Source organism: Colobus angolensis, unplaced genomic scaffold, assembly GCF_000951035.1.
Source record: "Colobus angolensis palliatus isolate OR3802 unplaced genomic scaffold, Cang.pa_1.0 Scaffold190, whole genome shotgun sequence".
In the NCBI taxonomy this organism is placed as follows: Eukaryota; Metazoa; Chordata; class Mammalia; order Primates; family Cercopithecidae; genus Colobus; species Colobus angolensis.
In genome coordinates, this window is record NW_012115044.1 from 2,846,954 (window position 1) to 2,868,675 (window position 21,722).

General features: G+C 38.4%; 1 protein-coding gene across 3 annotated transcripts in view; it reads right to left on the bottom strand.

The window, feature by feature from the left end:
* The window catches only part of LSAMP (limbic system-associated membrane protein), a 673,240-nt gene that overhangs the window by 14,800 nt on the left and 636,718 nt on the right, over positions 1–21,722 (bottom strand). For 2 of the 3 annotated variants that reach the window (XM_011940607.1, XM_011940608.1), the window contains one exon: positions 17,238–17,273. The exons of the other annotated variant lie outside the window; for it this stretch is intronic. In XM_011940607.1, coding sequence (XP_011795997.1) covers positions 17,238–17,273 — 36 coding nt within the window. The remainder of the gene's footprint in view (positions 1–17,237; positions 17,274–21,722) is intronic. 3 annotated transcript variants of the gene reach the window in all.

A 21,722-nucleotide genomic window follows, 5' to 3' on the forward strand; every position in this document is an offset into this window, starting at 1 on the left:
AAGGACTCCTCTCACCATCTTGTTAAAAATAGCATTTTCTGTTATTTTCTCTATTCCTTTACCCTGCTTTACTAATCTACATAGCACTTACCTCTAACCTGACATCATGTTAAGTGTATACTTTCTGCCTGTTTATAGTTTATCTTCTCCATTAGAATATATGCTCCACGAGGGCAGCAACTGTGTATGCCTTTTCAAATGCTGTATCCCTTGTGCTTAGATTAGAGCTTGGCAGGTAGTGGATATTCAGTAAATATTTGTTTAATTTATAAATAAGTCTCAGGGTCGGAAGAGCTCAGGTAGGTTAAATATTTGGTTTCTCTTTTAAGTATCTTTATCAAGTAAACCACACTGTTCTTAGGTCTTTAGAAGCAAGCATGTACAATTTCTGTAGGATACCTCTTTGAAGCTCAGGAACAACTTAGTGGGTGCTCAGATAGAAGAGCCCAAACTGCTGGTGGAATACAGAACCTGTCTTTTGTCCTTGAAGCCCATCACTTCCAGTTATTTCTATTTAACAAATGCAACATGCTGCAAGTTCATACAGAAAGATGGAGTAAGAATTCTCCTCTCCTAGCAGAAGCCAGCACTCACCCTGGAAGTGAAGCCAGGTTCTATTAATACATGAAACAATAGTCTTTAGCTGTTGTCTCTAGTTGTTCTGTATATGTCTCATCATCTACCCACTGCTGTTTTAAGTTGTATATTAAACATACTGCCACTGGCTTCCTTTCATAATACCAGCTTTGACATCTTTTCTTTTGGATCTACATATTGCATTAAAAAATATTGAAAGGCAGTGTGGAGAATGTGTTCATGAAAACATGAGGAAACTGAGGCCCAAAGAGGTCATTTGCAAAGTGAGAGGCAAGGCTGAGACTGAAATTTAGGGCTCCCACTTCTCTAGACAGAACCTAGCCCATTATTCCACAATACCCCTTCAGCAGTTTTTATGAAAGTAATGCCTCTATGACTCAAGAGGTATCACTGGGACATTTAAACGATTCAGTACTGGCTGGAAAGGCATGACTCTTGTGCAAAGTGCAACTTTCCTTCTTTCGTGCATTAAGCCTCATAGCTTATTATGGTAAGAATTTTTAAGAACCCCTTAAGGCCACAGAGCGATGCTGTTTCCTAAAAGAGGCCTCAATCCTCAATGAGGCCATCCTCAGTTAAAGAACACTAAGTTTCTGGTACACAGGCTTCATGGGAATGATTTCAAGCAATTGTTCAGAAATCCAGACAGGTAGGAAGCCCAATGATTCTGCTGAAAGCTTTCTCTTACCCTCTGTTTGTGTCAGTTTCATCATCTCTAAAATGAGTTTTACATGCACCTTATAAATTTGTGCTATGAATTAGATCAATTAATCAACATACTATACTTACAATGGTGCCAGACACACAATAAATGCTCAATAAATGAAAGTTGTCAATTTTGTGGTAACATCCCTTCTACACAGGATTATTAGTGCAATTTTAGTGGAGAGAGAAAAATATATCTTAACAAGTAAGTAATGGCATTACAAGTCCAAATAATTTATATATATATATAATTGCAACAACATGATGAACAAACACTGGGAGATTCTAGCACAAAAAAGGTGATCGGAGGCTGGGCGCGGCTCACACCTATAATCCCTGCACTTTGGGAGGCTAAGGAGGGCGGATCACCTAAGGTTGGGAGTTTGAGACCAGCCTGGCCAGCATAGTGAAACCCCATCTCTACTAAATTAGCCTGGCGTGGTGGCACGCACCTGTAATCCCAGCTACTCGGGAAGCTGAGGCAGGAGAATCACTTGAACCGGGGAGTCAGAGATTGCAGTGAGCCGAGATCAGGCCCTTGCACTCCAGTCTGGGCAATAGAGCGTGATTCCATCTCAAAAAAAAAAAAGTGGCCGTGCTCAGTGGCTCATGCCTGTAATCCCAGCACTTTGGGAGGCCAAAGTGGGCGGATCACGAGGTCAGGAGTTCGACCAACATGGTGAAACCCCATCTCTACTAAAAATACAAAAAATTAGCTGGGTGTGGTGGTGCGTGTCTGTAATCCCAGCTACTCGGGAGGCTGAGGCAGGAGAATCGCTTGAACCTGGGTGGGGGTGGAGGTTGCAGTGAGATGGCACCATTGCACTCCAGCCTGGCAACAGAGTGAGACTCTGTCAGAAAAAAAAAAAAAAAAAAAAAGTGACAGGAAAGCAGATTGATTAGGGTACATTTGGTCAGTAAAAGTCTAGCAATGTGCCCGCATTAACCTGTCACTGGCCTAGGTGTGGGTAAGAATCCACATGTTCTAATGGATTCTAATGGATCTCTTAGGAAACAGATTCTCCCCTATGAATCAACTAGAGACAGCTGATTACAAGAAGCATATAAAAAACATTCCCAAATATTCTCTGTGAAGCTAATATCAGAAAAATTCAGATATGAAATATACATTTGCTTGAAATATCTTTAAAAAGCAGAACAAGTTGCCAGTTAAATATTCAGTACTCCTCCCTATGCCTGTAGTAAATCAACTTCTTTGTGAAATACTGAAGATCTTAACACTTGGAATTCCATTTTTCTTTAGGAAAAGAGAATGGAATGCTTATTTTGGACTATTATTTCCTACCCATCACCTTCTGTAGGAGAACAGGCTGAGCACATTTTTGAAAATGTGGTTATGTGTTGCCATCTTGTGGTAATACTAAGACATGCTCCTGTGTGCTGTCCAAATGAATCACCTTTGTCCACGAGGTGGCAATAGTGGAAGAAATAAACACTTTTTTTTTTTCCAGTGTCAGGCCACGCATGAAATATTACTCTTCAAGAGGGGACTTTTCTGTTGTTATAGACAGAAATCTTTTTGCATTTAACACCTAAAAATTATTGTTGCTTTTCTAGTGAAAATGCAATCTCATTTTTGTGAATCAAACTGTATTGCCAGGGATATAATTTTTGCAGAGATTTCCAGGGCACTGTGCTTAGAACATAACCTGGAACCTATGATTTTTATGCCTTCCAGGAAAACTTCTAACTACATATTAATCTTGCTTCAGCAAATACACTTAACAAGTAAGTATGGCAGTGAAGGTACAAGGCATAATAGAGAAAGGTAAATCGACTGAAGCAATGCAAAACACAACACTGGGGGATTCTAGTATAGAGAATGTACTAGGCTTTCTCTTAAAAGCCTTACCATCATATGCTTAGATCTTAGCTCCTGATGAGGTAGTAGAAGGCGGCAATGGGCAAATAATTTAATATTAGGAAAGGCAAGTGCCTTGAGACATTTGTTTAAGCTAATCTGTCCTTGATTTTTAACTTTCGGATTCGTTATACCCAGCCACATTAGCCTGCACCATCGAAAACATTGATTCAAGCTCTCTTATTGGCATAGACAGTGTATCTGCCTTGTTCCCTGCTGTATCCTCAGCTTGGTATTTCTCTAGCACAGAAGAAGGATCCAGTAGATATGCTGAACAAATACCTGAATGCATAAAGAAAGAAGTGAATGAGAGACTGAATAAATCAATTAATACCTCAAGTGTTACCCTAGTTAAGATTCTAGAGAGGGGAGATTCTATTTTCTTTTTAGAACCACAGTGCCCGAACCCAAGGTGAGATTATTGTTGGGAATTCACAGTTCTTTGAAGAGCCACATGGGGCCAAGAGGTCCTTGTATTATTTCCCAAATCCTGGCGGGTAGAACATGTTTTGGAGGGCTGAGCTTTATTTTCAAATACCTTCATGACTAATAAAAATGTAAACCTTAACAAATAAAACTCCAAGTTTCTTTTGAAGATATATTCTTCCTCTTACCCTTTACTATAATCTCTTACTCTTATCTCTCACTATGTGACATGATTTTTTTCTCTTTCTCTGTCTCTCTTTCTCCCCTTTCCTCCATCCACATCCCTGAAAAAATTCAAATGAGTGTTGCAAAGATGAAAGATGCTCCGTTGGAAACTACAGTTTATAGTTTGGGAACTCCCTCATTATCTTAGGAAATCTTCATGTCTTTATGTGTGGAAAATTTTGGCATTTTGCTTTCTTTGAGTTCTATCTGGGAGATGAAGTGAGGGTACAACACACTCATAAGGAAAAGAATTGACATTTAGTACTTTGAATCTTGACTTCTGACAACTTTTCTCCAATCCTCTCTACTCACAAGAGTTCATTCACATTCACATGTAGGTAATGAAGAGTTTGGGGAGTTTATATTGTTTGCACAGTTGTTCTAATTCTAGGGTATTTACTTGAACACAAATGTCTTATTTTTCAACCTACTGCAGCCATTTGTAAAAGAAAACATTATCTCTATGTGGGTGATGTAAGTCTTTCTATAAGGCCAACCCTCTGATGTGCTGCAGGTTTTGAAAATGACATAAGAATAATTAGTGGCACTTTAAAAAGTCTGGGCCAGAGCTGGTAAGAGTGTGTATTTGCAGAAGTGGGACAGAAAAAAGTCCAAATTCAATAGGGATTTTATCCTCCAGTTCCTGGAAATTGCAGAAAGGGGTAGGGTGAAAATTATTAAGAAATGTAATAAAAGAAACAGAGGAGGAGGTCGCACCTGCTGCTGCTTCCTCACTGATGTCAAGGACCTGAGGCATCACATTTGTAAGATTCTGCCATGGAAATTTATGGATTTTGCCCTCTGACCTTTGTTTATTTATTTATTTATTGGCCACCATTTTGAAAAATAAAACCTTTATAATTATAGTGGCTTAAAGGGGGGCAATTTTTATTAATTCAATTTTCAAGTCACACTTTGAAAGCTATTAATGTCTTTCTCACAGATTTCTTCACTCAGAGGCTTTAGGGATTAGCAGCTTGTACTTGCAAATATTATTTTTTTCTTTTGCCATAGAAAAGTATTTGCCTTGTGATTCCTATTTGAATTATTAGAGCTTTTGATTTTCTCCCATGTATGATATTCATGTTGTATAAACCTCAATGCTTAATATTTCTAGAATAATGTTTTCTGAGAATCAGAGTAATCACTCTGGGTCTAGTGAAGTGGGAAAAGAGTCAAAATAGAGAAATGGATTTGAATCTCAACCTTAAGATTCTTCCTATTTTCTTTTCTTTCTTTCTTTCTTTCTTTTTTTTTTTTTGAGACAGAGTTTCGCTCTTTTTGCCCAGGCTGGAGTGCAATGGCACAATCTCGGCTCACCGCAAACTCCATCTCCTAGGTTCAAGCGACTCTCTTGCCTCAGCCTCCCGAGTAGCTGGGATTGCAGGCGTACACCACCATGCCGAGCTAATTTTGTGTTTTCAGTAGAGACAGAGTTTCTCCATGTTGGTCAGGCTGGTCTCAAACTCCCGACCTCAGATGATCTGCCTGCCTTGGCTTCCCAAATGAGCCAACATCCCCGGCCTTCCTATTTTCTTTTCTTTTCTTTTTTTTTTTTGGGACGGAGTCTCGCTCTGTCGCCCAGGCTGGAGTGCAGTGGCCGGATCTCAGCTCACTGCAAGCTCCGCCTCCCGGGTTCCCGCCATTCTCCTGCCTCAGCCTCCTGAGTAGCTGGGACTACAGGCGCCCACCAACTTGCCCGGCTAGATTTTTGTATTTTTTAGTAGAGACGGGGTTTCACCGTGTTAGCCAGGATGGTCTCGATCTCCTGACCTCGTGATCCGCCCATCTCGGCCTCCCAAAGTGCTGGGATTACAGGCTTGAGCCACCGCGCCCGGCTCCTATTTTCTTAGGTAATAGGTGGACCGCTGTCCTCATGACTAACAGAATATATCAAACCAACTGAGAAAACTAAGCAAGCTTAGCATGTCATCAATATTCGCGAAAGGAAGTTGGCCTCCCTTAGCTAGATTTGGGCCGGCAAGGAATGCTACACTTTACTTTCAAATAGTGCTAAAGGCTTTTCTTCTTTATAGTTGTCTGTGACTAGAAATGGACTTCAGTTTGATCCTCTCTGAGAGTAAATAATGACATAGGCATGAGTAGACAGTACCAGAATACTGCAGCCCTAAACAAATGGTGTTAATTCCTCATTGAATGAATGAATGAAACCAAACTAAAATGATGCTGGTATAATTTCTTGTTGAAAAATGTGAATACAATATTTGGGCCTCACTCCTTATATCAAATATTCTATAGTGAATAGAATGTGAAGAAAAGATTAAATTGTCATTGCATTAAAAAGAACACATCTATTAAATGGACAATATTAATACGACAACTTGGAGAGAGAACAGATGAGCCCCCACATCTGAAAGGAGGACCCTTACTGGGGATCCTGGAGGTGCATGAAGGAAATCCCTTGTGAGTCAAGATTTGACTTAGACCTGAAAGCACTTTGGGTGTGCACATCACTGTGGAGAGCACCCTGGCCCAGGTAGGAGGGCGGCTCCTGGGCATGCCTCTGCTATAACCTTGAACAAGTAACAGAAACATGCCCAGCTTCAGAGAGCATGGAAAATAGAAGACTTTTTAGGTTTTAAACTTCAACTTTCTGTAGTACACTGGCAGCTCAAACATTCAGACAAAACATTTGTTTATATTGCATTAATGGTGTTATCTCTAAGGATAGGGATTACATATGAGCTTTATTTTCTTTGTTATAGTTTCATATTTTTCAAATTCTTCCATAATGAGAATGCATAACATTTATCATCAGAATAGAAAACTATTTATAAAAACAAATCAATGCTTTTTTTTTTTTTTTAAAAAAAAACAAACCTTTAAATGTGGAGAAAAGGAATTAATCACTTTCTGATTATTTGGCATTGGCATTGGGTGAACCCAATGTGAGATTATTGTTGGGAATTCACAACATTACAAGGAGAATAAAATTTTTTCTGCATTTTTCAGTTGGGAGATACCACATAGTAAAGCAAAAGAGAAGCTAAGATGGGTAAGTCCTAATTTCCAAAGCAACATGGTCTTAACAGCATGAAATGGCAATGCAATAAAAAAAAGTTATCATCCAGGTTGATGAGGTCCTACTGACCAGAGGCTTGATATACTGGATAATCGTCCTATAAAGTAAGGATAGGTCTATGATTTGACTTTAACCATTATGGGCTTTGCTCAGTGGTGATACAGATTGTTACAGAAAGAGCAGTCTCACTAAACACTCTCAACATAAAGAAAATACTTTCTTAAGTCTCTTGCACCAAGTCAGCTTTCTTACATTTTGAGAGTTTCTTATTTAGCCTAAGAGGTTTAGTGTTTAATAATCAATGAATTAAATGTTCCAGAATGCCAAAGAGGCTAAGTTTAATAAAGGGGTTTCTCTGGGCTATGCCACCTGAAAATATGTATAAGATTAGAAATCCCAGGAGTAAATTTATTTGGATCAGCTGTCAGTAAGGTACTTAGGACTACACATGCAGTTTCTGTCTTAAAGAAGAAACAGGTTTCTCTGCTCTTGTGCCTAAAATGCACCTTGGCACTTGTCTATGGGTGCAACCTGGCCCTTTGACCTTTGTAATTAAGAGACCAGCCAACTCATTTAATAAAGAACTATATTCCAGGCCAGTTGCCATGGCTTACACCTGTAATCCCAGCACTTTGAGAGGCCGAGGCGTGCGGATCACGAGGTCAGGAGTTCGAGACCAGCCTGGCCAACATGGTGAAAACCCGTCTGTACTAAAGATACAAAAAATTAGGTGGGCGTGGTGGCGGGCGCCTATAGTCCCAGCTACTCGGGAGGCTGAGGCAGGAGAATCGCTTGAACCCAGGAGGCGGAGGTTGCAGTGAGCAGAGATCACACCATTGAGTCATTGCACTCCAGTCTGGGTGACAGGGTGAGACGCTGTCTCAAAAAAAAAAAAAAAAAAAAAAAAAAGAACTAGCTTCCGAATCTAAATCTACTTAGTTGTTTATTCTACTTAGTTGTTGAAACATAAACTTTATGTATACTCTAAAGTCTTTTGTACTTTCATGTATCTGATTTGGTAAGAAAGAGTAAAAATACAGGTTCGGATAGGTCTCCAGAGATTTACATTCTTTCTGGTCTTACTCCTTACTTTCTATTTTCCAGCCCCAAATTGTGAATTTCTGATTTATTTTAGAATGCATTTTACATTCAAAATCCTAAGGCATGCAAGACCATCTTTAATCAATGTAATGTGCATTTTGATTTTGTATGTGTTAAAATCAGAACCATTCAAATACCATGAAACGAGGTAACTGGCCTGCAGAATTTGAATGCAAAGATAACAAGTGAGTTTGTGAGATTTCCCAGGGTTTTTAAAGCTCCTGGAAATAAGGAGATAAGGGATTAAAAAATATTGGTATGCTCTGAGGCACCCTTGGACCTAACTCTATTGCACTAACCACTGCAGTGAAGAACTTGGTAAATGTAGTTCTGCTTTGGACTACTTCCAGCAACATTATTCCTTGGAGTTCCAGAATGCTTCAATAACAAGTTTGGTTATCTATAACTCCTGCTATGTCAGTGACTCCAAATATAACAGTATAACCAGGTTCTTGTGCAACTCTCTGAAAATACTGATGGCTCCTTACAACCTATTTCTACAACTAAAAATAAAAACCTACCATCAAACCTCCTTACTGAAAGGCTGCAAGTTTTCTCTAGACATTCTGCTAGATAACAGGCTATCAGTATCCTCCAGAAAGCTTAACCTAAATACTGCTACCTGCCACACAGTACATAATATCAATGTGTGTCTATACAATTAAGCCCACAAGTGCTCTTCCTGGTCCTGAGTGTAATACAGGTGAAAATGCCCAATCTCTAATCTTTATTTGTATTTTTCTAGAAATTATCTTTTTTTTTAAAAAAACTTGATATATTCATATAAGGTATAAAGATCAAATCAGTGTAATTGGGATATCCATCACCTTAAATATTTATATTTTCTTTTTGCTAGAAATATTTGAAGTATTCTAGCTATTCTGAAGTGTACATATATTGTTGTTAATTATAGAAATTCCTCACCTTTAACTCTACTAGGTTTATCCTGTTTATTTCTTTTTGTAAACAGGCCAGATGCAAGAGAGAATAAACTATTAGGTAAAAACTATTATTTTTCTAGATTTAAAAAATGTATTAGGCTTTATAGTGGATCCATGTGAGTTAAGTTCTTTCTGGATTCTGGACCTTTACAGGTACTGGGTTGTCCTTCTCTTCCCCGGATTCTCCTCTTTCTGTCTTTTAAACTTCACTTTGACCCGGAAGTCTTCCCTGACCAGCCCAGACTAGCTAATGTGCCCTGGTTTGTTCTCCCCAAACACCTCATAGTTATCTTTACATGGACTTAAAGTTTACTGTGGTTGCTTAGTTCATTAAGTGCTTCTTCTCCATTTGATCTGTAAACCCTCGTAGTGCAGAAGCTGTACCTGCTTCATTCTCCTTTGTCATCCCCAAAACCCAGCTCAGAGCAAATACTAAGATATTTCTTTGAGTAAATGAATGGTGTCATCTAGATATGGAGCATGTCATGTTAACTCAATCTGTGCCAAAAAATGAGTTTTAACTGCTTATCAAGAATGAAACCTCTTTCTTGTGCTCCTAATGATCAGAAATCATAATGAAAAGAAAACGCGACCTCTAAAAGAAACTCTACAAAGCAAAGGCAAGAGCAAGTGGAGAGTACCTCTAAATACAGAACAAAAAATCCTACTATTTACGAGTTAGAATGGGAAGATTGATCCCCCAACGGAAGACCAGTCTCCAATGAATGGGATCATTCCGTCTTTTTGTTGTTGTTTTCTTTTAGCAGTGCTGCACTTAACAGCTGTCAGCGATAAACTTACCTGTGTTCTGGAACTCAAGGGAGGAAAAGAAAACACATTTCCCAAGTTACTCTAGCTTGCAATTCAACAGAGAAGTGCAAGTTACTGCTTGGTTTCATTTTGTTTGGTTTGTTTTATTTCTAGCTATTTCTGCTCTCCAAACATCCCCAGCTTCCAACTCATACAAAACCCACACGTAGAGTTGAAAAACCATTGTAGAATGGCCAAGCAAGTTTCCAACATAAAACATGGCTGGGAATGCTTGCTGCTGTGTGAGCTAAAGAGCATGGGAGGGTAAACAGAATGGACACTCGGCCAAGGTATGGCTACCTTCTACTGCTTTTTTTTCCCTACAAGATGCTACTATTGCCCCCTAATGTCTATTTAGGCTTTTTAGGCTGTTAAAAAAAGTCATACTGAGATTCCGAGATTTAGAAGGTGGGTGCTTAAATCAGAATCTTTACTGCGAGTATGGGGCAGATAAAAAGTAGAATGAACTATTAGCTGTGATTGACAGTAAAGATACTATGTTAGTGGTAATGTCTGGGTGCTAATCATACATATGTGTTACAGAGATGTGGGAAGCATTTTCTCTTACAATCAGCTCAGTGATAAGCGAAACTGTAGAGTAAACTATGGCAGTGCTTGGCTCCCCAGGGTCCAATTAGGAAGCATGATAAATGACTTGTAAGGTCTCTCCCCCACTGATCTGTGGTGGATATAAGCTGACATTCTCTGTGGAGTCCTAGTGAGTAGTCTGCCTACTCCCATCATACATCTTAGTATGTAGGAAAACCTTAAATTGGAATTCCAAACTCATTATGCCATGCTGTGTTCTTACTTGGCAGGTGTGTTTCTTCACAGCAGTATACAAGGGGAGGTGTAAGGTGGGATCTCTTACACTGATTTTTTTCCCCCATAAAGGTGCTTGTTTAGTTTAATACCTACAAATAACTTGTGATGATGAAAGAATATCATGAGGCTGGAATGACTGTATAAGGGAAATTGTTACTAAGCTTAATTTGTATCTTGCCTCTTCAGAAGTTGATGCTTTCTGCAGATAGATGGGATAATGGCTTAGTGGTGCTTGCATGGCTAGTAATCAGTGTTTAGAAGTGAATGTCAATACTATCAAAACTTTTTCTTTGGTTTTGTTTGAAAGATGTCAAAGAGAACATGCATAGGTAATGCCTGGTAGATATGGTGGAAAATGTAGAGAAAGGAGCCAAGGAACAGATTAAAATTAAGGTTTATACTTTTTGGGTTATGATAAGACATTTTTCAGGGGCTGGGACTGTCTTGATGATTTAATACTTGGAGGAGTTTCTTTGCTGTTGTTTTTTTGTTTGTTTCCTCTATGTACTATCACTTTTTAAAAAGGACTTTCGCTCCATAGAGTCTCTGAACCCAGAACTCAGTTCCCAAAGGAAGGACTTCCTTCCTGTCTACACACAGCAATGTTTCTCACAGTTGACTGCTATGCTTATGCTAACTGGCACATGAGGTAGACTCGAGAGCAAGCAGTGCTGCCGTGCACTCTAAAGACCAGAGGAGCCTATGTCAGTTTTCTGTCCATCACGATCCTGGTCTTCTCACCCTTTGGGGCAGCATGCCAACATTTTCTGCTGCAAATCTCATTGAGCTCTTCTTAGGCAGCTTTATTCCTTTTAATTAAAAAGACAAGACTGCCGATTACTTAAACCTAATCCCCAATGTAACTGTTACTTTGAAATATTTTTTTTTCTATAAAGCTCATAGAAGAGCAATATTTCTGTCAAATTAAAATTTAGTGGAAGCTTGGATTTTTTGAAAAAAAATATACTTATTTTCAAATCCCTGCTGGCTCTAGACATCTACATAGCACAGCAAGGCATTAAGGACAGGGAGATCACCAGGAAAGGCTGACTGGTATAGGCAGATCCAGAGCCGAAAAGCAGGAAAAGGCATTAGGAAGGAGTTCTCGGACTAAACATTCTCCTATCTTTAAATTGACTCTGTAGGATTTTTAGTCATTTAGCTTGAAGCTAAATGTAAATTTTGAGAGAAATAACACTTCCAAGCCCTTGTTGAACATTTAAATAATGATGTGAATAAATTTTGGATTTATTCTTGATAGAAACTTTTAGCAGGGGAGAGAACAACAGTTTAGGAAACAGAGTAGAAGGAAGAGTAAAGAGGTGGGGGGAGATAAGACATAGAAATGGGGAGAAAAGCTCACCTATTACACGGTGTCAAAATCATTGGATTGATGAGTGAACTGTTGATTCCACATGAAATATTGGTACAGTTATCTCACTTGAGTCTCTAACCAGTAAAGAAAATCAGAAGGAAATCAGACTATTGTTCCCATAAAGGAGCCAGGGAATGAGGTATGAAGGTCAACTCAATAATTTTCATGTGTATTAATCAGAGCCAATCATTTTGTTGTAAATTGGTGTTGACATGGCTGCCTAAATTCTATTTGTAGAAACAAAATCCTTGTTTCTGCTAGCCAGTGGGACGGAGAGAAGTATTTAAGAAGGGAAATCCTTCCTAGGACATACTTTATACCCTTGACCAGCAAAAAGGGCAGGTCCTTTAGGCTGATGGTTTGGCAGTTATGTGGTAATATGTATGAAGGGCATCCGCTGAAAGTGTGTGAGTGTATATGTGTGTGCCACACAACAAGGAACTGTGCAGTTTTGCAGCTCTTCTTAAATGTAATATTATGATATTGGTAAGAAAACAATGAAAAATATTTTTTATTTGGCCTTAGGATGCTTCTACATTAAAACTTTAGCAGTGGGGGATTTCAGAAATCCTTAGAATCCATAATACATCAAAATATAATAAGAGCACATTGAACTTATATCTAGCTTATGTTCGTGCAATATGATATGAGTATACTTGCCAATATCAGTGCTTTTAAAAATTATAGGACACGTGTATCTGAATATGATTATTTTAAATTCAATATGCCTTCTTTCTAGGAACTTGAAGCTCTCTTTTGTATATTATTTAAAATACCACTTTGAGCTTGTAGGCATGAAAAATATAATTTCTTTCCCATTTCACAGTTGGAAACACTGAATTACAGGAACAATGCTAGTAATTATCCATGATTAATAGAGGTATATATGTAAATCAACCTGAATAAGTGTGTGAAATTAGATATGCCGATGCCAGATAGCTCTGCTCATGTTTTAAAAAGATGAATGCTTTCATATAAATCTGTGTAACTTGGGCATAAGTGTGTGCTCACTGTGCTAAGCATATTGAAAATAGATTTTGTAAAACTGTGTAGACGTTAAAGTAACTGAGTGTTATAAGCATTGTAATACATAAAACAAATTACATGAACATTTAAAATTCATTGGAAAGATGCGTATCTAATGATCATAAATGTATACATAAGGGTGATTATTAATATACTATAGATTTGTTTATGTGCCTGGGTGCAATAAGGGGTAGGTTGAAATTTAGGTGTCCTTTGATCATTAAAAAGTGTGGGAGAAAGTTGCATGTCTCTTTGTCAGGGTTTTGGGAGTTAATACAGGCGAAAGCCCTTAAAACTCTAATGGTACATTAGAAGGCCATTATGTATGTTAACTATTGTTATTATTATTATTACCATTATTAAACAAAGAAAAATACTGTTGTATTAAGGAGCTGAAAAGAAACTTTTTCTTTTTAATAGTAAGGATGGTATTCTACAGAAAATAAATGAAATTGGAAATTATTCAGTGATCTTCACAGCATGGGATATGTTCAAAATTTTTCTCCCATTTTACCTCTCATCTTTTTGGAATTTGATTTCAAGAACCTATTACTGGGAATGCCAGGTGAGGGCGGGTGTACCCACTCCTCTGACTGTAGCTAGGATATAGCTGCTCTGATGCCAGGCCTGCCTGTAGGAACATCAGTCTCCCTTAGGGAGAAGACATGCCAGGCCGACTTCAGATTTCTGCAAGCCTCGCTTGTTTGTGGTTTGGATTTTAATTTCTTTCGAAACTTTAATTTTTGGAGGGGGGGTTTGTTTTGTTTTCTGAAAAAGCTTTGGACAGCTGTATTAATCATGCAAACCCAGCCATGTGCAATGCATTTGATCAATGGAAAAACAGGGATGGAATGGCAAGCAGCTGTGAACAAACCCGGTGCCATGCCTGAACCTGGAAGATAATCTCAACATTTCCCAAACCCACTTGCCACACAGGGTTAGTGAATGGAAAGGCTGTTCACTTGGGATAAATAATCAGATGGGAGGCAAACAAGTGAGACACATTCCAGAATTTGTTTGGTTTTGTTTCAAAGTGGCAGTGATCAGAAAGGGATAGGCTGATTGAGTCCAGAGAGCCCCACGCTCAAGGGAATTTTTCGCTTGAGCGTTCCATAAACAAAACGGTTGTTTGCCCTTGTCCTTGCCCCTTGTTTCACTTCTTTTTAATTTTCGGAGGCGGTTTCAACACTTCATTCTGAACCTATGGTCCTCAATGTGAGAGCGTCTCTGGGTGCACTTCCATTATGAAGAAGAGCTAGGCACAAGTAAACTGATCATTGTGCCTAGTACCCAGAAACCTAGTACCATTGCTCAGTACCCAGAAACCTCAGGAAACAATGTCAGCCTCACAAAGTGAGAAAAGTTCCCCCAGACATTGAGAGCTGACTCTTTCCTCATTTTGCAATTCAGTGGGTTTTCTGCAGCAATATAGTCGGAGGTATTTATGCAAATTTATGCAATTCAGGACTCATTTCAGAATAAATAAAGCTAAATTAAAATTAATGGAAGAAAACACCTATCAGAAACAGATCAAGGATAAAACACTATTTTATTTACATCTTTTAAACGAAGGAGCAGGGAAGCAAACTGGTTTTATATTTTGTTTTGTTTTTGGCAGATGGGGGAAGGACATTCGGAAATTTCTGATTGGCCACAGCCAATATAAATTACCCATTGGTGGAATTCCAGTATTATTATTATCGCTGCAGAAAATCAAGCAATATGATGAAGGAAACCCAAGGGAAATGCATTTGATTTATTGAGCCTTGTTTTTGTTTAATCACAGCTTGAAGGGGTTTAGGACTGCATTCCTGCGACTCTGCTGTGCATCCCCAGTCAGTTTGATGAGCCATGTAAAGTGGGGATAGGAGGGAAGATCCTCCAGTGAGAGATATTAACAATAAAGCAGCTGAAATGAAACATATATCTTTGTGAGGTTGGAAATTAGGAAAGAAAGTTCTCCTTTTTATAACGGGAAGGCAGAAAAAAAATCTTTGTAACTTTTGAAACACCCACTTTCAAAACACCTTAAGGAAATTAATTGTCTCAAAAATTTTAGGCTATTTTACATCAACCAATTTCTAAGAGACAATTGATATTTTAGGAATGAAATTTAAGAGTTCACAAAGATAGTGACAATATATGATATTCAATTAAATGAAGATACCTTGCATTATAGCTATGACCACAGTGAGGCATGCTTCTCATAGATATTTGGGTACTTAATTGGCATCATAAAAAGGCTTAAGCATCCTATTGTTAGTATTTCTTTCAATGGGAAGCTGCATTTCACTTGGGTTAACCTCGATTGGAAAGACGAGAAGAAAAGTGATTCAATCCCTAGGAAGTTAAAGTCCTTGTAAAGAACAGAAAACTTAAGAGGGGACTATCTTTGTATAGCAAACTCTCACGCCAGCCATCCCAAGTCTTAATGAACAGCTTTTCAATTTCCACTAGCAGAGGACCAAAGTATTAGTATAAGATAAACTATATTCTCTAAAAACTATCGAATCTAAGAAAGCTAACTACAGTCTACCTACAATGTAAAAATCAAACTAGGGTCATTCTCCAATCAACAGTTCAGTTTGTGGGAAATACGAAGTTCAACAAAATCCCTCATGCTCCATCCCTAGTCCAGACTGTTTTTCAGTATCCGACAGCTGCCCTTTGTGAACGGTGTCTGGCTTCACTTTGTTTAAAGTTACATATATCATAATGCGTGATCAGATAAATATTTGAGTTGGTGGCTGCAGAACTGCTCTCACAAAGGATAACTAGAGTCACAGTGATACTATACAAAGCTCATCTCAGATGGGGCATGACCTCTTTGAAAATGCTATCCAATGGTACAAATGCATATGTGTGTGTTTTTCGTATCAGGATATTTGCAAGATGGCAACATGATAAAGTGGTGTCAATCTCTGCAGCAACACTAGAACATAAATGTGTTAAAATAATTGTGGCATGTCAGGAATTCAAAATGGGATATTTTCCATTAACAGTAAGTATCATGTCGAGTCTGAAAAACAGGCACATTTTAACAGTCTTATTTTTAGTGGCTGGATTAGAAACAGATTTCATTGTTTTAGGAAAGTTTTTTTTTTTTTTTAATTCAACAGAGTTCTAAGCTTTCACACTAAAAATAGTTTGTCCTCTTTTTAAAATTTGATAATAACCCTTATTAAGCTGTCTTGTTGATCCTTGAAACCTTGTAATCCTTAGTTCAAAAATAATTAAAATACATTTGCATATGTGAATGCATATACATGCAAAACATTGCATTATTGACACTGAATATCTACACACAAGTTTGCAAGAATTTATAGTTTGGACAAATGTTAATGAAACATGATTCATCTTCAAACTTATAAAACAGCAGCCTTCTACCTTTAATTCTGAGCACATTGCCTTTATAGTGTGTATGATAATCTTGCTTAATTGGATTTATTTTTTCCACGCTAGGCCCCGCATGGCCTAGTTTCCGTTTTTTCTCAGGTCTTTGAGTGCTATTTGCAAATCACTTTTCTGGAATTTAATTTCAATGGTAGGTTGGTTTCATTTCAGATTTTTTATATTGTTTTATTTGCCAGTTTCCCTTTAAATAGCCTTAAGCTAGAAAGTTGTGCCTGCACCTTGCATCTAAATACAATGTAGGAGGCAAAATTTAATTTAAGTGCATAGAAAGTTTATGAAAAGGAATTCAGAATGATTATCTTGTTTTTCCATTTGTGTTTTCTAAGACAGGTATATTTAAAAGGACAGAAAAAAACCCATGAACTGGCCATGATTTTAAGAAAAAATAACATCTTTGTTATAATCCGGTTGAGTTGATTAACATTTAGCAGCATATACATTAATTTTTACAAGTAATACCAATGACTTCAGATTTGGATTGTATAGACTTTCAACCATGAGGGTAGTCAGTCAGAGAATCGGTATTTTTGTGGCTAGAGAATTTAACTGGCTGTGTCCCAAATAGGTGAGTTCCTAGTTACTTGTAATAAATATTGACTGTAGGAAAAAATTGCTTGCTGAGTTTAGTATTGCCTTCACAGCTACTGACCAGTTTGAAGATGAGTCAGATAATAGTCTTGTTCCATGCCTATTCAACTGGTGTTGGAAGCAACTAATTGGCTTTTCTAAAAAGGTTTAAGGGAAAAAAATGATTTACACTGTATGTGAATTTTATGAATGTGTTTTCCCCCCTTTGTGTGTTTTGCATGTTAAAGGTGATGGAGAATGACCCAGGAAGAGAGCTACAGTGATAAAAATCATACTGACCTTGAATGGGGTGGGGGATTGTGGGTAAAACACGTTCTAAAGGGGAAAAAATAGTAATCATCATGGAGATTTTAAATATTATATATATATATATTTTTCTCATGTTTAGTTATTCAAACAATTATACAACAGATGAATTTCCATGCTTACAGGATCATATCTCTCACAAAACATTTCTCTGTACTTCCTATTAATATTAAACTATCAAAGAAATGTATTAACAAAATTAAAAATGCAGAGCATTTAAAAAGTTTAGCTAGTGTAGGAGGACAATATCAGATTGTGGCAACCGTACATACAGAATCCTACTGGAAAAAACCCACCATCAAGATTTTAGATCTTTTAGAGAGTTGAAGTTGAGGGTGTTTATAATCGTGATCAAATTCAGGTGATACATCTTGGTCTTGGTTCTCGTCTCTTTAGCTCATGACAGATGAACATGTGTCAGCTACAGATTTCTTTCCTCTCTCCAAGCCCTATAGTTCACATCAGTTTTAGCCAAGCATTTGAAGAATTTACTGTGGGCAATACTAGCTCAACTTTTCCCTCAGGTTTTTACTTCCACATTACTGATACCAAGTAGAGGAGTAATGTCAAGGTACTACATTTCTTAGCATGATATAATTTTATTTTTAGTCTATTCCTTAATTCCCCCTCTTTTTATAATACAATCTCACCTGAAATTTGATCAACCAATCAAATTTGCTTGGTGATACATCCTGTTGAGTATAATAAGAAGTACTTTTCTTTTGAACACTGAGATCTTAGCTTAAAAGTATCTGATAGTCCCATACATAAGCTACTGGCTATAAGTAGAATGTGCTGACAGAGTTCAGAATTTAGGGTGGCCTTCATTTATCTCATGAAAGACCTAAGCTTAAATCCTCTTCTGAGGCTCTTTCAGAAATATAGAATGGAATATTAGAGATATGATGTATTGTTTGCTAACTCCAAAATTATATGATAGTGTAACATAATTATCGCACACTTTTCTGTGTTTCTCCTAGCAGCTTGATTAAATAAAGACCAATGGAAAATGAAAATCAACAAAAATCAAAACCACAATGAGAAAAGCATATGTGCATATTCAAATCTGATAGCCTATCATCTTGTGCCATATGCTTAAAAAGAGTAGATTTTACCTGGACTTTGGGCACTGGATACATCCGGACACTGAGAAAACTCAGTCTCCTTGCAGAGTCAGCTTTTCTCTAACTTGGCTGAAGTTGTCACTTAAATATGAAAGTTTCCTAAGTCCATTAAGATGAAGCAGGTCAACAGCAACAACTAACAATTGTATGTTAGTTACACAAGTGTCAAGTAGAAAAATGGTTTAAGCCTCCATTGGTTATTTGGTATTAAGTTTCCAGCTTTGCAAATAAATAGCTAAACTGCTTTTAGCATTTATGTAGCAGTTGGAGACCACTGTCCCATATTATACTCTTTCTACTGAATTTTATTTTTGTTATTACTATTATTATTCAGACTGCTTAAATGACTCAGTTTAGTATTTTCTCATCATGCTGTTCACAGCTGGGTAAATGCACTCTGCCCTTATTTCCACATGACCATTTATATTGCTAAACCATCTCACCCACCCTCCTTTCAGTGCCTTTCAACTGCTTCTCAGCTTATTATCACCATCTTAGCTCCACCTTGTTATCGTCGTCTTAGGCCTATCACGCCCCATTAGTTGTTCTCTTTCTCTTAATTCCATCCTATTCACATATCTTTCCTTAGATGCTTCTCTTTCCCAGTTTTCATTCTTATTCTTTGAGCATTTTTCTGCTGCTGTTTTATGCTAGGGTTTGCAGGATCCTGTAAGAGTGGAAAGTGAAGTAAATACCACTTTATAAAGAAAAAGAAATTTTCCAACTTTTGATTTTCAAAAGTAAGGGAGGGCAGAACCCTCGGTGCTATGCACTTCTCCTTTGGCTGCTGCTACTTGAGGAGGATAACATGCTTAGCAGCTGATTGGGAGATAGATAGTGGGAACAGAACTATAAGGTCGGTGCTAGTACTATATGATATGGCTCTTAGCAAGGTCTCTTAACTCTGAGCTTTGGTTTCTTACCTGCTAAGTGGGTGGGCGAGGGGAGGAGAAATGTATCCACAGAGAACGCATTTAAGGAGTTTGCATCTAGTGTTTCAAACTACATGTCGGTAAATAGCAGCTCAAGCTGTTTTATTGTGTGGCATCTTAAAGTAGCTGGTTAAAACGCTTTGCCAAATCTTCACTCTGTTAACCGGGTTAGAGTGCAGTGGCCTGATCTTGGCTCACTGCCTTCTGCCTCCCAGGCTCAAACAATCCTCCCACTTCAGCTTCCTGAGTAGGTGGGACCACGGGTGCACGCCACCATACCTGGATAATTTTTTTGTAGTTTTGGTAGAGATGGGGTTTTGCCATGTTGCCCAGGCTGGTCTCGAACTCCTGAACTCAAGAAATCCACCCTCCTCAGCCTCAGCTGGGATTACGGGCTTGACCCACTGTGTTTGGCCTAGGCTTTGCCAAGTCTTTACTAGCATCATCAAATGCTGTATGTTTAAACAGCAAGTCTTTCCGATAACAAAATGCTTTTTAAAGAAAACGGGGAGGCCCTCATTATAAAGACTCCCTCTAGCGCTGGATTACTCTGGTAGTACTTGAAATGTAGTCAACTACGGCTTTACAACTTAATGATATTTTAAAGTTTAAAAAGAAAATTAAAAACACCTCCTACACGTGGATGCAGCAAAGCCCAGTGTAGATTTTTTTTTTTTTTTTTGTATTTTTATTCTTTTGTACTCAAAAGCCTCAAAAGACCTTTATAATCCATGCATTTCTCTAAGGCACAAGGTAATCAATCAGTGAGATTGTTCTTTAATGTGTGGGAAAATTCTCCTCCTTATTCTCCTCCTAGAACAAACGCTGACTACTAGGCTGGAATATTCACTGAGAATGTCAGCATGCCAAAGAGAAGTCAATCACTGAACTAACCTGGTGGTAGCAGGCTACTGGGGGTTAATGAAAACGGAAGTGGGAGGCAACACAAGCAGTGCCATTGGGTGGGAAGGGATGGAGCAGTATAAAGACAGTGGAAAGACCTCGTTGAGTGAAAAAAGGAGAAAAACAAATAGATTCTGCTCACTTCCTAACTTACAAGATATATCTCCTAATATTTATGCCCACATACACAAATGCAGATAATGTGTTGATTTAGGGCCTGGACTCTCGAAATAGACTACATGAATTTAAATCTCAAGCTCAGCCTTACTTAGTTGCACTGGTCACTTAACTTTTCTATGTACTGGAGAAACACAAGTACATAGCAGGGTTGTTGTGATGCATGCCTGTAGTCCTAGCTACTCAGGAGGCTGAAGTGGGAAGATTGCTTTAGCTCAGGAGTTCAGGGCTGCAGTGTGCTATGCTGGTTGGGTGTTGCACTAAATTTCATAAGGTGGCCTCCCAGAAGTTGGGGACCAACAGGTTGCCTAAGGAGGGTCGAACTGGCCCAGGTCAGAAATGGAGCAGATCAAAACTCCTATGCTCATCAGCAGTGGAATCATGCCTATGAATAGCCACTGCACTCCAGCCTGGGCAACATAGGAAGACCCATTTCTGACACAAAAATATAATTTTTAAAAATCAGATCATGTATGTGAAACATTTAGCACAGTGCATACTGCAGAGTACATTGCACTCACTTAATAAGAAGTGACAACATTTAAATTATCACCCATCACCCTTTCTTCCTCCATGTCCGTTATTTTAAATCTAACTCAACAAGAGCATGAAACAAGATACACCTGTCACCTTTGTGGGTGAATTTTAGTTATCAGTCTGGAAACACAGTCTGTTATGTTACTTATACAGATGGTGGAACTTGTCTTGGCATCACTTGAAGTCCAAGTTTTCATCCATGTCATGCATATCCCCCTGTCTGACAAAAGACTAGGGAGCCGAATCCTTGCTCATACATTGTGCCATTGGATTAATGTATTCAAAACATTAGATAAGGTAATGCTTAGCCCAAGGATGAAGAAAAAGATATACAGGGCATTACTTGGTTATACCGACTGAGGTAGTGTGGATCTTTGACAGACACAGTGCTAGAATATGTGGAGAACTAGATGAATGAGAAAGGAATGCTTCCACCAGCTCGGGGAAAAATTACTATGAATGCAATGTATTCTTATACTCTCATTCCATGATTTTGACCCCTCTGGAGATCAGTATTTGAATAGAGAGTGGGGAAGTATATGTATGCATGTGACTGCAAGTTGACACTGTGTGAAAAGTCAGCTCATCACTGTGGTGGATACGGCTGAAAATGCGCTGACACACCAATGAAGATGAATAATCGCTAACTCTTCAGGGGCTCTGGCTCTGGGTCTCTACCTGCTGCTGCCGCTGGCTGGCAGAGGCTCACCAGCTGCCTGTTATTCTCTGGACTGGCTTGGTCAGCAGAGCACCCTGCTGCCCACACAGTGCTTCCATCAGGGTTG